At 37.0% G+C, this 14,448-nt stretch overlaps 1 protein-coding gene across 1 annotated transcript in view; it reads left to right on the forward strand.

Moving 5' to 3' along the window:
* LOC137393504 (poly(A)-specific ribonuclease PARN-like) overlaps positions 1–14,448 on the forward strand; it is a 59,417-nt gene that overhangs the window by 16,773 nt on the left and 28,196 nt on the right. The window contains exons 12-16 of the mRNA XM_068080080.1: positions 610–796; positions 7,230–7,285; positions 9,611–9,697; positions 10,417–10,488; positions 11,209–11,359. Coding sequence (XP_067936181.1) covers positions 610–796; positions 7,230–7,285; positions 9,611–9,697; positions 10,417–10,488; positions 11,209–11,359 — 553 coding nt within the window. The remainder of the gene's footprint in view (positions 1–609; positions 797–7,229; positions 7,286–9,610; positions 9,698–10,416; positions 10,489–11,208; positions 11,360–14,448) is intronic.

Here is a 14,448-nt window from a genome sequence, read left to right on the forward strand (position 1 = left end):
GCTTGGATTATGGTTCATGATTATGGTAATTTTATGTTTAGGGAATCGCACGCGCACTTTCAGTTTAGTTTTCAATGTCAGTTTAAATCGCTTTTTCACGTTTTTTAAACTAAAGTAGCTACTTCAACTACTAAAAATTACTAACTTTTTAACTACTTTTTAAAATAAAGTAAGACAAAAATAAAGCCTCTCTACAATAAGAGCTGTGTCTGTCTGTTCGTTCGTCCATTTGAAGCCAGGGTTAAAGGTTAAAATAAAAGATAAAACCGCTTTTGACGAGACTATAACTTGTAGCATTCAGCATGATAGATCGACACTTGAACACCTACATCAGTCGACCTCCTTTGGGTATTTCTGAATATTTGTGCAGCTACCTATTTTCTGTGCTTTATCGACACTCCTGATTACCTCTCGCAGTAAACTAGACTCTCACATAAACATCCCTTTCTCTCCTAAGTATGGCAAGAGTAGAAGCAAAACTTTAAATAGACTATTCATGTTATGTGGAATTTATGTCAAAGGACATTTATGTTATAGGAGCATCTACTGTAGGTTGAATGCTTTAATTAGTTGAGAGCTGCCTAATTTCATCTGATATTCTTTTTGAAGTTATTCCTGAAGGATTCCCAGACTATGAGGCTCCGGATTGCAAGATGGAATTTCATGACGCCGGCTATGACGCTTATACGACAGGCAAATGCTTTGCCATCATGGCGCACACCATCGGTCTTAAGGCAACTCCTCCCGTACAGAACCTGGCCTCCAACAGCAAGCTTCTTACCCCGTTTATCAATAAGTAAGTTTTTTATCTCTGTTAATTGACTTTACACTTGTGTTAGTTGTACTCTCTTTGAGACAATCTTTAGTTCTACTTGTGTACTGGGTGGGACGCTGACTCCTCGTATTCTGCAGCTTTCTTAGATCGAATTTTTAGGCACATCCATAGATATAGTAAACCCATAGATATAGGGTTTACTATATTTATGGGCATATCGATCTCAGAGCAATGGCTACTGTCTAGGTAATACTGCTGACACAGTTGTGTTAGAGTCATTTGAAGCCTTGAATCGCGGTATCTTGATATCTTAATTCAGTTAGTAGTCTTTCATGACATCCTTTGATGAAACACTTAGAATTGTACTCATTTTAATCTTTGTTCGTATTACATTCAGTTTCGAAGGAGTTGTCTTACTGGGAATGATTCTGTGCATGGAGTTGATGATATTTATCCCTGTCACTTCTATTGTAGTTGCTATAGCAACCTTTCATATGACCGTTCGCATCAGTTTGTTATAATACAATTGTAATTTGGAAGAATTTGATATTTAAATTGTAAACTCAAACAGTTGAATGGTTTATCTTGAAACTATAATTTGCTACCAGTTATTATGAGTTACCGCGGTCATCAATTGGATTGCTTAAAAAGCTGTGAACATCATGTATGGTAATCATTTATGAGATAGTTGTATTCTTTGGCGGTCTAAATACGCACCTGCCAGCAATACTTTGTAGAGGTGACAACTCCTACACAGGAACAACGACTCCCGTATGTATCTTTTAATCATAAAAGTGCAGTGAAAACTGATTCCTTTTATGAAGGTTGTAGACATGATCTTCAGTATTTGTAGGTTTTTATGCCGTTAGAGCAGCAATTAACCAAAATGACTTGTTTTCCTGACTACAAAGGCTTCTGATGCATATTTATATATTATTCCTATTACATAATTATTTATAATATATTATGTATATTAACCCTCTTACGACTAGCTTTAAGCTAGTTAATTGCCTGTGCTCTATAATTTATGAAAAGCATTATTTGTGTGATAAGTTCCATTATTATGGAATTTATTTTCTTATTTTCTCCAAAGGTTCAGAAAGTATTGTTTTATCCAATTATGGTTATCAGTTGACCAATCATATCATTCAATACTTTTCTATAATATATTTTTTATAAATTTGTGAAAGTGTCATAAACTTTTAGCCAAATACAGCGCATCTCTGGGTTACGATGTCCCTGTTATACGGTTTTTCGCCTGATGATGTGGAATACGATATTTTTTCGAAACACCCACCCCCCTGCCGTACATTTTTCCCCATACCATATCAAAAAAGATTTTCTCTAGAAATTGCAATTCGGCAGTCGGTGTGCTGAATACATTGGAATAATGAAGATGCTGATATGCTGTTCATCGTAATCCCTCCCACAAAGCATAAAAGATATACAATTTGGAAGCGAAACACCCGTGCGATGTGACATGGAAAACAGCCTTAATGACCTATGACATCATACTTGTGTGTGCATATAGGTCTTGCTTTTCCTCTTGCTTCTTATGCAGAAATTTTTGTTTTCAAAGCGCTCTAATCTATCTGTTTTCACTTGAAACTGAAAATTGCAGAAGTGAAGGCTGTATGTCTCATAGTTTTATGTCGTAGTAACAGAAACTGGGGATTAACTATGCATAGCGAATAAAGCCAGCGTTGTTGGCCCAGTGTAACCATTCGGCATTGGTGCACCCAGGTGCACTGGTGCACCCAGGTGTCACTACACTATCACTGTAAGGAAGTTAGTAATTGCGTGCCTGTATTGATCTGCTTCTGACATTCACCCTCGCTCATGTAGTCTCTCTGCCAAACCATTTTCTGTTTTGAGAGTTATCATCTGAAATTAAAAGTAGTCTCTCTTTGTAGAAAAATCCTAATGTCTGAAAATGGCAAAAATAAGATTTTATATTCGTATTCACCGGAAAAAACTTAGATTTGCCTCCCTTGGCTTGTATTGTGTGGGATGACAACTCTTACAGGTGTCTAGTTTAGAGCAACTCGTAAAGCAACATATATTCAGTTTTTATAAATCGAAAAGTTATAATTTAAAATGACATATTTGAGTTATAATTAACTTGGTCATTTTAAAAATCACGAAATAACCGCTAAAAAGTGCGATAATAATGACATCATTTTTATTTTCGCACTGTAGTCACTGTTGTCACTGAAGCATTGTAGTCATTGAGTCACTGTTGTCACTGAGGCATTGTAGTCATTAAGTCACTGTTGTCACTGAGGCATTGTAGTCACTGAGGCACTGTATTCACTGAGGCATTGTAGTCACTGAGTCACGGTTGTCACTGAGGCACTGTTGTCACTGAGACACTGTATTCACTGAGGCAGTGTAGTCACTGTGGCACTGTAGTCACTGAGGCATTGTAGTCACTGAGGCGTTGTAGTCACTGAGGCGTTGTAGTCACTGAAGCACTAGTCACTGAGCCACTGTATTCACTGAGGCATTGTAGTCACTGAGTCACTGTTGTCACTGAGGCATTGTAGTCACTGAGACACTGTATTCACTGAGACAGTGTAGTCACTGTAGCACTGTAGTCACTGAGGCATTGTAGTCACTGAGGCACTGTAGTCATTGAGGCATTGTAGTCACTGAGGCATTATAGTCACTGAGGCATTGCAGTCACTGAGGCACTGTAGTCATTGAGGCATTGTAGTCACTGAGGCATTACAGTCACTGAGGCATTGTAGTCACTGAGGTATTGTAGTCACTGAGACACTGTAGTCACTGTTGTGACTGAGGCACTGTAGTCGCTGTAGTCACTGAGACACTGTAGTCACTGTTGTGACTGAGGCACTGTAGTCGCTGTAGTCACTGAGGAATTGTAGTCACTGAGGCATTGTAGTCACTGAGGCATTGTTGTCACTGAGGCAGTGTAGTCACTGAGGCAGTGTAGTCACTGAGGCAGTGTAGTCACTGAGGCAGTGTAATCACTGAGTCACTGTAGTCACTGAGGCACTGTAAGTCATTGGGTCACTTAGCAATTAACACATTAGAAAGTTTAGAGAAGCAGACACATCTTGTTCAGTTGCGACTTTTAGTTAGGATAGACAGGCAAGGTTCTAAGAAGACGCTAGACAGGAACTAGTGGTGTTTGTATATTATACTGAATGATTACGTAAACAATTCCACAAATGCAAAGACCTAGTCTCTCTTGCCCTCTCTCATTATAAAGATCACCTTGGTCTCCAAACATGGTTGTAAAGAAACTCAAAGCGGTTAACTTCTATGAAAAATGTGGAGATGCAAGCTACAATTGACCATTACACTGTTAGCTTCCTACCTCCAGATGTAACAGCAGGAAATATTTGCGACCTGTTGGCTTGTAGTCTCTTCTTCTTGCGCTTTGTCTAGTTTTACGACTTTCATAACAAAATCCAACATTGACATACAATGTCTCGAATATATAGATCCAACATTGACATACAAAGTCTCGAATATATAAATCTTTTATATTTGGTTTTCACGAAATACAGTGGACCCTCTACTTATTAAAAGTAATTCATTCTGGAACCCGTTTCGTAAGTAGGAAATTTCACAAGTAGAAAGGCATTTTACCATGTAAATGCCCTAATCCATTGCAAGCATCCACAAAACAAACATAAGCTAAATTCTAAACACATGTAATAGTTGAAATTTGTAACAAATCCGTGTTAGAATTATATTACTATGAATGGAAAAAAGAACATTGAAAAAAGCAAAATAGAGATATAACGAATAAAAACTAGGAACGGTATGTTTGTTAACTTTTGGCGTTGGCCGTCTAGCCGCTGCTTAGCGAAGACAGCGGGAAGTTAAAGGAGGGCGGTCGGAAAAGGTGGGTGTTGTGCTGTTGCCGTGGTTTTGTTTTACTCAGAATAAACATTATTAATATGTAAGTACAAAGATTTATTCACATCCCGACAAACTAAAAAACTCATACAGAAAACGCAGAACTTAAATTGTTAGAATCGAAGATTTTTCTACTCTGTAGAATATGTGATATATGATAACTCCAAATTATACAATGAATGAAAGCCAAACACTTTTTTACAGACTTTCGCTAGCTAAGAAAACTGAGTGAGACACTTGCTAGACCTATGGGAAGCAAATGATCCAAAGTACGAAAGGCCTTTTAGTCTTTTGTATCTAGAAACATCTTTTAAGCCATAGAAACATAAGTCGAAACAAAATTTCTAAAAAAAAACAAAAGTTATACAACAAAATATAAAACAAAATATCTAAAAACTTGCATAGTAAGTCAAGACAAAATTTTTACCAAAAGATGCTTCGTAACCTGGAGATTTCATATGTAGAGTTTTTCGTAAATAGAGGTTCCACCGTATTAAACTTTTTTATATATTTGTGAAAAGTCGAGCAATTCAAATATATACATAATATATATTTGAATTGATTGAGTTTCCACGCTGTATTAAATAGTATAATTACAAAGTCATAATAGTGAAAAGAAAAAAGTGCGATAGGGTGTGAAAATCTTCTTGGACGTTTCTGATTAGCTATCGTAGAAGATAAAACCCATCTCTTTGCTCTCATTTAAACTACAATAACCATTTTAAATGGATGCAAGAAAAGGCAACTCTAAGCATGCTGTATTACAACAGACCTTAAAATGTATTTTCATGGGATAAATGCAGATTTCTAATGAAATTTGTTTTTACCTTTTCACTTTTTTCCAATGTCTTGAAGAGCGTATGAGTAGTTATGTAAAGCACAGCGTGTTGCGTAAGGCTGGAGAAAAAGGTTTGAAAGATGAGGAATGAATGGATGGCACTGAACAAGGCTGATGGAATCAATTATTAGGTAGCTTTTACTTCCAGAACTTTAACACTCAAAAGAATTTTGAAATGCTTCGGTAATTTTCTTTGCTTCATCCCTGTTCGTAATATTTTTGCATAAAATTAAATGACATACTCTCAATATCGTTGAAAGCTTTATCCGATCGATTAAAAGACATTTCAGCAAGGCTAGTTAGTGCCTTGCATATTGTAAGAAAACTTTTCATGTGTTATGTGCATTTTGAAAGATTAGCCTGTTATTTTTTAACATCCCAAGTAAGCAGTCATAAAATTTGAAAAATGTGTTTGTAATGCTCCAGTAACCAATGAGCATGATCGATGTACTCGTGGGCGCACTATCTATCAGCAGTGTAGTTCAGTTCAAATATTTGCTTGTGACGCACATGCTATAAAATATAATCGCCGCAGCATGTATGTGTAGCAATAAAAAGAGAATGTAGAAGGTTATAGACCAGCTCTAGTCTAAAACTTTTGAGTGAGTTTCTGTAAAAATATAGTTTATACTTGGATTATTTTGTTTGTCGTATTGCTCTCCAGACCCTCATAGCTTGCTCATCTTTCTTGTAGATAAATTAAGAATAATAATCACTGCTGCTATTAGCAACTCTGTGGCCAACTATTTGTATTTATTATTAAAACAGGGAGCCCTTATTTACTCAGTGCTTATGCTTGGTTTATCAGACAGCATTTATTAGTTGCAAGAAGTCCATTCGACCTACTGACAGTGATATATAAAGTTTATGAGGTGCTCAGCTAGTCAATTCGGTGAATGTCTGCACATTAAAGTGCAGTCTTTAATGTTCATTAATGTAATGGTATGTAGTTTCTGATTATTTACTAAAGTTTCCATACAGCCAGAGGAGTAGCCACCTCTGGGTGCTATGTTGGGCCCACAAGCAGATCATGTTTCCATAGGGCACTATAGTAGAGCGATGGTTGTGCGATGGCGTATGTCAAGTTCCTATGCAAGACCGTTATGTATGCACAAGTGCGGCGCCGTTGGTCGCTCAGACCATCTCCATAGCGCAAAGATGGCGCATCCTATGGGTGTTTTGCTTTTAAACAGTGACACTGAATTACGACAGAATGAGAGCCACACAGCTTTTTCCATGATGGCATTACAGCGCCATATGGGGATGTGTCGTTGTATGGAAACTTAGCATTTATCACATAAATTTGACTGACAACTGATAGCAGGTATTCAGCTAGTATACACAGGCAGCTTGAGTGATTTCAGGAGCAGCATTGAAGGCCAGATACACATCGGTGTTATGTCTAAGTTAAATAGCTGGGGAGATTTGACAAGTACAAGTCACATTTTGATGCAATTCTAAACCAGCATGCTAAATATGTCGTGTTTTTGCAGTCACAACAGAAATTTGGTTTTGTTTTACAATGTTTATCTGTCACAATCTTTCATTGATTGGCATAGCACCTGTTTACAATTCTTATTGTAAACAAACAAAAATGGTTAACCATGAACTGCGGTACTTTTTAAAACAATGTTCAACCCGTTATTGACAATGTTGGCGTCATCCAGTCCAACTGCGGCATTCCCAGCGCATTTGCTAATGATGGCTCGTAAATGTCTTTTACAGAATATATCTAAACAGGATACAAGACATACCATACATGAACTTGGCTGGCCCAGAAGGTTTGTTTATTTCAATTTGTACTTTTCGCATTTGTGCTTGTGCTCCGTCCATTTTACTGACTGTCTTATGGAGTGTTTTAGCGACAGTTGCCATTCCTTTGTTTAACACTTGCAACTGTTGTCACTCCTGTTGTAGCATATGCAACTACTGTCATTCTTCGTGTAGCACTTGCAACCATTGCCACCTCTGTTGTAGCACTTGCAATAATAGTCACCCCTGTTGTAGCACTTGCAACTATTGTCACTCAAGTTGTGGCACTTGCAACTATTGTCAATCCTGTTGTAGCACTTGCAACTATTGTCACTCCAGTTGTGGCACTTGCAACTGTTGTCACTCCTGTTGTAGTACATGCAGCTCTTGTTTTTCCTGTTGTAGCACTTGCAACCATTGTGATCGCTTTTAGCTACCAAAGGCTGGTTCGCACTATATACATTGGTGTTATTCACACAATATTTCGGGGATCGTCTGTAATAACAATGTTCACTATTACAAACCCATCCATGTTTACATCAGTGAAATGTAAGAAAAGAAAGGTCGCAGAAACGATGAAATACTAGTTTCGCAGGCACTGCCATAAAAGAAAATATGGATTGAGCAATCCACGATGGACGATTTTCATTACTGAAATGATACACATTGCACAGCCTGTCGTGGATGCTTGGCGAAATTTTGACAGCTGCAAACTTTTCTGAAGTGTACGCGGTGCATCGACCATGCCTTCGGTTTACAGTGCACATAATTGATGAATAATCGCCGAGAGGACAACCCTGACATACGACGCTATAGTGTGAACCAGCCTTAAAGCTTTTGATCTATTATTATATACGGTAAAACCTCTATTTCAACGCCATAGTGCTCTATTTTCCAATCCTTCCCCTATAGCGGCGTTTAATAGGGGTGGCTTTCAAATAAAGGTTGACGCTGTATTTTTTCGACTACCTCGTCAGAATTTTGTGAAGATAAATTTAACCCTTTCATGGACGAAACGATACTAATGTCGCCTATGTGTTACACTTTCTTTCAGGCGGATCGACATTAATGCGATTTTCGCCAATGTCAAAGTGGCGGTCAAATGGAGGTGGCGTTAAATTAAAGGGAGGCGTTCTATTTTTCAACCCTTTTTCTGTAGAGGCGTTCTATTGAAGGTGGCGTTCAAATAGAGGTGTTGTTCAAATAGAGGTGGTGTTTAAATAGAGGTGGTGTTCAAATAGAGGTGGTGTTCGAATAGAGGTGGCGTTCAAAAAATGTTTTATAATAACTTGGTTCTTACATTTATTTATAGCAACACATTCAACAAATGCCTGAATGTACTGGAACTGTATTGAACAATTGAATTTTTTTAATTAAACACCACTGAGTAGATGATATATCTAAATGTTTCATATATAAAGGAAGTCTTGCATTTCCATGATTTAATGTTTTGTTCACATTAATAAGACTTTTATACTCTGTTTACCTTGGAAGTTGATAGCTACTTGATTCACTATCCATAACTATGTTAAAATGCCACAGCATTGATTTAAACCAGTGGAAATATTCAGTACCATCACTGAGAATATGAGCACTCAGTAGGTATACTTTGTGTGCATCACAATACCAAAGTGATAAAGCGGTAACGCGTGATTACCTGGATTAATAACTGTGTTTTTGATTCATTGTGTTTGTTGTTAGAGTACTTCGCAATATTGATATGAGAGCGAGCGGTTCAACTCCAAAACTTATCATTAGTTTAAACGGCTTAAATATTGATATGAGAGGTGAGCTTGTGATTGATCTCTAGCAATAATGTATTCACAAAAGATTAAGTCTGAGCCACTCAAATAAAGACTTGTGGACAGTTAACAAAAGTATTCTAGTTACAGAACTAATTGTGAAGATTTGTGTGAAGATTTTTATATACATCCATATGATAAGAAAGCCAACAGTAACCCATCTACACTTTGTTATGCTAGTAACTAGCCAATAGTAACCCATCTACACTTTGTTATGCTAGTAACTAGCCAATAGAATTAGTGACCAAATACTGAGAGTCCAACAAAAACATTTCATGTCCTCAGATATTTTAAAAGACTAATAAATTGCTATAGCCTTTTTTATCCTCCGCATAGCATTCCATTAGCGGTACGTCGATTCTGGCTCGTGTCAGACGGCAAAGGGGGGGGGGGAGGGTTTCAGGAGCATGTCAGAAAGATTTTCCTTTCTCATGGTACGCTCCGTGAAACATGTCAATCGCGTTCATTCTTGAGCAGTCCATGTATAAATGGTATATTTTAGCATATTTTATATTTGATGACAGTTTAGCCTCAGTACCATCCTTATTACAGTTCTGCCGGATAGGGAGCACCTGTACTACCTGTCATTTCCTAACACATGGACCAGACAGGATATCAATCAAGTCTTCTTCCCAAGTTGTAAGAACACTTAGTATGAAGGGGTGGTCACATGACAACTGAAACGGAATTTTCGGTCTTTGAAACTTTGTTTGAAAAAGAACCGAAACGTGAAAGCTTGTAAATCAAACTGCTTTGGTCATACTCAGTTTGTTTTGTCTTTGGTTGGACAACATATTTTATTATTAGCAAACGCAATTTTCGCTTGATCCTCTTGCCAGTGTAAAGCATTAAAGTCGCGTTAAGTATATTATTATCTATAGTCTGTACGCTCACAAGCAGGTAAAATCAAACTATAGACATATAAGTGGAATTGTGCAACAACCGAATAAAATGTATTAATTTCTAGAGGTCTCTTCAGATTCATACGACTGTTCATTACAAACTTGGGTCTCCTCTGCTGAAATTTGCGCACTCTAAAGCTTAACATTCGATTTCTGTCTGGTCACGGCTTCACCATCGCTGTAGTCAGCAGCCTCTGTGAACAAAAAGTGTTGTTGAGGTTTTAACCTTTAATATTACCTAGAGTGGATACAAGGTGTCACCTTCATGGTGGTACCTACCATCCCGGGAAGTGGTCGAAAACTTACAAGCAATTCTTGAGCAGTATTATTGTTTGGTAGCTATTGGTACCATTCACTTGGTTTCACGGAGTTTTCCTCTCATATATATGCACTTACTATAAGAGTTCTAGCTTGCCGGATAAGCTGCAGGCATAACTTTGTGTGTTTTGTTGCTAGTGATATATGTGACATGGATAGACAACTCCTCTGCTATGGTTAGTCTGCAAGAAAGATCTGAGAATGCACAAGGTGAGATTTGGTGACAGCCTCCTTGTACTTGCCTATGTTCACTCTTTGTACTTACCTGTGTTCACTCTGCACTTACCTGTGTTCACTCCTTGTACTTATCTGTGTTCACTTCACTCCTTATACTTACCTGTGTTCACTCTTTGAATTTACCTGTGTTCACTCTTTGCACTTACTTGTGTTCACTCCTTGTACTTACCTGTGTTCACTCCTTATACTTGCCTGTGTTCACTCTTTGTACTTACCTGTGTTCACTTGTTGTACTTACCTATGTTCACTCCTTGTACTTACCTATGTTCACCCTTTGTACTTACATATGTTCACTCTTTGTACTTACTTGTGGTCACTCCTTGTACTTAGCTGTGTTCTCTCCTTGTACATACCTGTGTTCACTTTTTGTACTTACCTGTATTCACTACGACAAACTCCCTGACCCATTTAAGCTGTTTAGAAATGCTTTCGCTCTATATATATGGCAGACCGTGGGAATGGTTCCGCATAAATTTAAGTTCACGTGTGCTTGTTAGTGGACTGATTTTGCATACATGTAATTGTAGTGGTGACATTGAGGCATTTGTCTTATTTATGTGTCATCCCCAGGCACAGACAGAGGCGCCAAGTGACTGCAAACTAACCTTCCCCAGCAATGGGCTATCCAGCTTGGTCATCAATATTGCCGTATGAGACTCAGTGTCTTAGCCTGTACTCCATTGTTGATTTCAGTGAAGAAGTTGTTGAGTGCTAGTACTCTTGGCTGCGTAGTCGTCCCATACGCTGAGTGGCACAAACAACAGCTAAAAAGCCAGTCTCTGTCTCCAAAATATGAACAAGCATCAAAACAGGCTGTCAAGAGGAAGCATAGCGGCACAGAGAGGTGGGAAAGTTAATTGATTAGTTCTCTGCAGAGTAGTGGTTCTGAGGCTCTGATGCTCTGAGGCCCCTTGCACATGTGAAAAATCAAAGATAACTGAAATTCCTTTGAAAATAAGCATCCTATCAACCTTTGCATAGCCCTAGTTTGTGTGTGTATATGTGCATAAACAAATAAATATATATACTATATATTGTACAGTATATTGCTGTACAATATATATATCTATATATATACTTATAGATAGTATATATATATACTTATAGATAGTATATATATACTTACAGATAGTATATATATATACTTATAGATAGTATATATATATATATATATATACGTACTTATAAATAGTATATACAGTCAAACATGGATAACTCGAACTTCACGGGACCGAGCGAAAGTGTTCGAATTATCAGAGCGTTCAAGTTATCAGAGCACTGTCACAAGTCCATGTATTTACTTATTTATTAGTAGATACATGTACATATACAAACTATAATATAAATCAAAAGCACAAATGGCTTGTTTCAAATTAAATGCTTCTAATGTAAAGTTTAAAACGTTTTTATCAAAAAGTATAGAGATTTTTCTATCTTTTGAGATTGGTTTGTTGTTTGAGGTGATGTTATTGCCAGGACGTTTTTTAGATTGACATTGGCAAAACTTGATCGTTGTTGAAATGCTCAAAAGAAAAGACATCTTTTTCTTTTGAGCGTTTTACCCACGATCAATTTTGCCGATTTTTCTTGGAGTTTATGCAAAGATTACCTCGCTTTACCTTGCTTCCGAAGGGCGATCGCTAAGCGGATGTTCGGTATAAATCAAGTTTCACCAAACCTTTAGAAAAGTCGTTGACAAAAATATTTTGCTGATGGTGGTAATAATGACGCTTATGAATTACGAAAAGTTGAGATTTACCTATATGGCTTGGAATAAAGTGATTTTCTAAAGCGATAACAACCGTTTCGGTAGCCGTTGGGCAAAAAACAGTTCGAGTTAACAGTGTTGAGTTCTAGTTATCTATAGCAATTTATCATTACGTAGGAACGGACCAAAGAAACTGTTCGACTTAACCATGTATTCGAGCTATCCGTGGGCGAGTTATCCATGTTTGACTGTATATACTTACAGATAGTATATATATATACTTATAGATAGTATATATATGTAGTATATATGTATACTAGGTGAATGCCCGAGTAATAAAAGTCTTTGCACAGACTTTTTTTTACTTAATATATAACAACAGTTATTTTAATTTTCAAATTTCATATCATGAGAAAAAAGTTTTGTGCAGTTTAAATACATTAAGAGAAAAAATAAAACAACTGTAAAAGTTTTCAAGCTTTGTCAAACAACTTTAACTTAAAATTTCACATGATGAGAAAAATGTGTTGTGCTGGTCAAATAAATTAAGAAACAAAATAAAATAACATAGTGTTTAAATGTGAATGGGAAATAATAAGCAAGTAATAGCTAAATTTAATACCGACCCAGAAAACAAAATAAAAATCCTGAATATGTTGAATTAATAATAACAATTCGTGCATAGAAGTGTGTGTGTGTATAAAAAAGCTTACTGAACCAGCAGAAGCTATCTATTTGAATACAATGACACTGGTACCTTTCGATACTGGTACAAATGTAAAAATGAAATATTGGACAGTCTTTGTCTGACCGAACGGAGAGAGAATATAGAGGCAGTTCTTACTGGAGATACAATTGTCCGCGTGAAGAGTATTAGTCTTTACCGGATCTAGCAAAAGGGGTGTATATAATACAATTGAACCCTATGAAAGGGGTGTATATAATACAATTGAACCCTACGAAAGGGATGTATATAATACAATTGAACCCTACAAAAGGGATGTATATAATACAATTGAACCCTACGAAAAACCGTAAATAGAAGTTCACGGAAACACGAGAAAGCATAGAGTTCATAGAGTTCCAATTAATACGTCATTTAGCGTGTAAAATCGGGAAAAGGGTGTATACAATACAATTATAATAAAAGCTATGAATCGCTACAGCCCTCGTACACTCGTGGTTAGACAATTATTGGAGTACCAATCTTTGACCATGATCTTCGTGAGTTCAAATCCAGCAGAATATGAGCTTTTAATTCCAAGATTTTAATAGCTATAACTTGACATGCCGAATTACACAATCACACCACACACAAACACACACCGCACACACACAAACACTCAAACAAACTTAGAGTTATATAGATAGATATGTATATATACATGTATATACAGTAGACGCTCCTATAACATATGCCTCCTATAACGTCAGTTTCTGTAACAATAAATATATATAAAATATATACGAAAAGGCAATCATACTACATGCAAAAAGATCGCTTGTATTTCACAACGACACAACCTGGGCAAAGAAGAACTCTAATAAATTGTTTGACGTGACTATGGGTAGCTACGACGGAGCGGAGACTTGTGAATTAGTAGGGACTTACTTACTGACTCAAATACCCAAAGAATTGACTTGCAGCATTGGACTATACAGAGACGACGGACTTGCGGTTTGCAAGGGTACACCACAAGCTATAGAGAGAACAAAGAAACTGATATGCAACATATTTAATAAGAACAACTTGAAAATTACTATTGAGGCGAACAAACGATCAGTGAACTTTCTTGATGTAACTTTAAATCTACAAGATGGCAGCTTCAAGCCTTTCCAAAAACCAGGCAACACAATACTATATGTGCACAAACAAAGCAACCATCCACCTTCCATATTGAAAAACTTACCAGACAACATAAACAAACGACTAAACGCACTTTCATCAGATGAACAACAATTTAACAGCACAGTACAACCATACCAAGAAGCACTCCACAAAAGTGGATACAACAGCAAACTACAATATGAAACCAACATGAAAAAACCTAAAAAACGTAACAGACAAAGAAAAATCACATGGTACAACCCACCATTCAGCGCCAATGTTGCAACCAATATCAGACAAAAATTCTTCAGCATAATTACAACATGCTTCCCAAAGAAACACCCACTCCAAGCAATATTTAATAGACAAACCTTAAAACTGAGCTACTCAGTAATGC

Source organism: Watersipora subatra, chromosome 4, assembly GCF_963576615.1.
Source record: "Watersipora subatra chromosome 4, tzWatSuba1.1, whole genome shotgun sequence".
NCBI lineage: Eukaryota > Metazoa > Bryozoa > Gymnolaemata > Cheilostomatida > Watersiporidae > Watersipora > Watersipora subatra.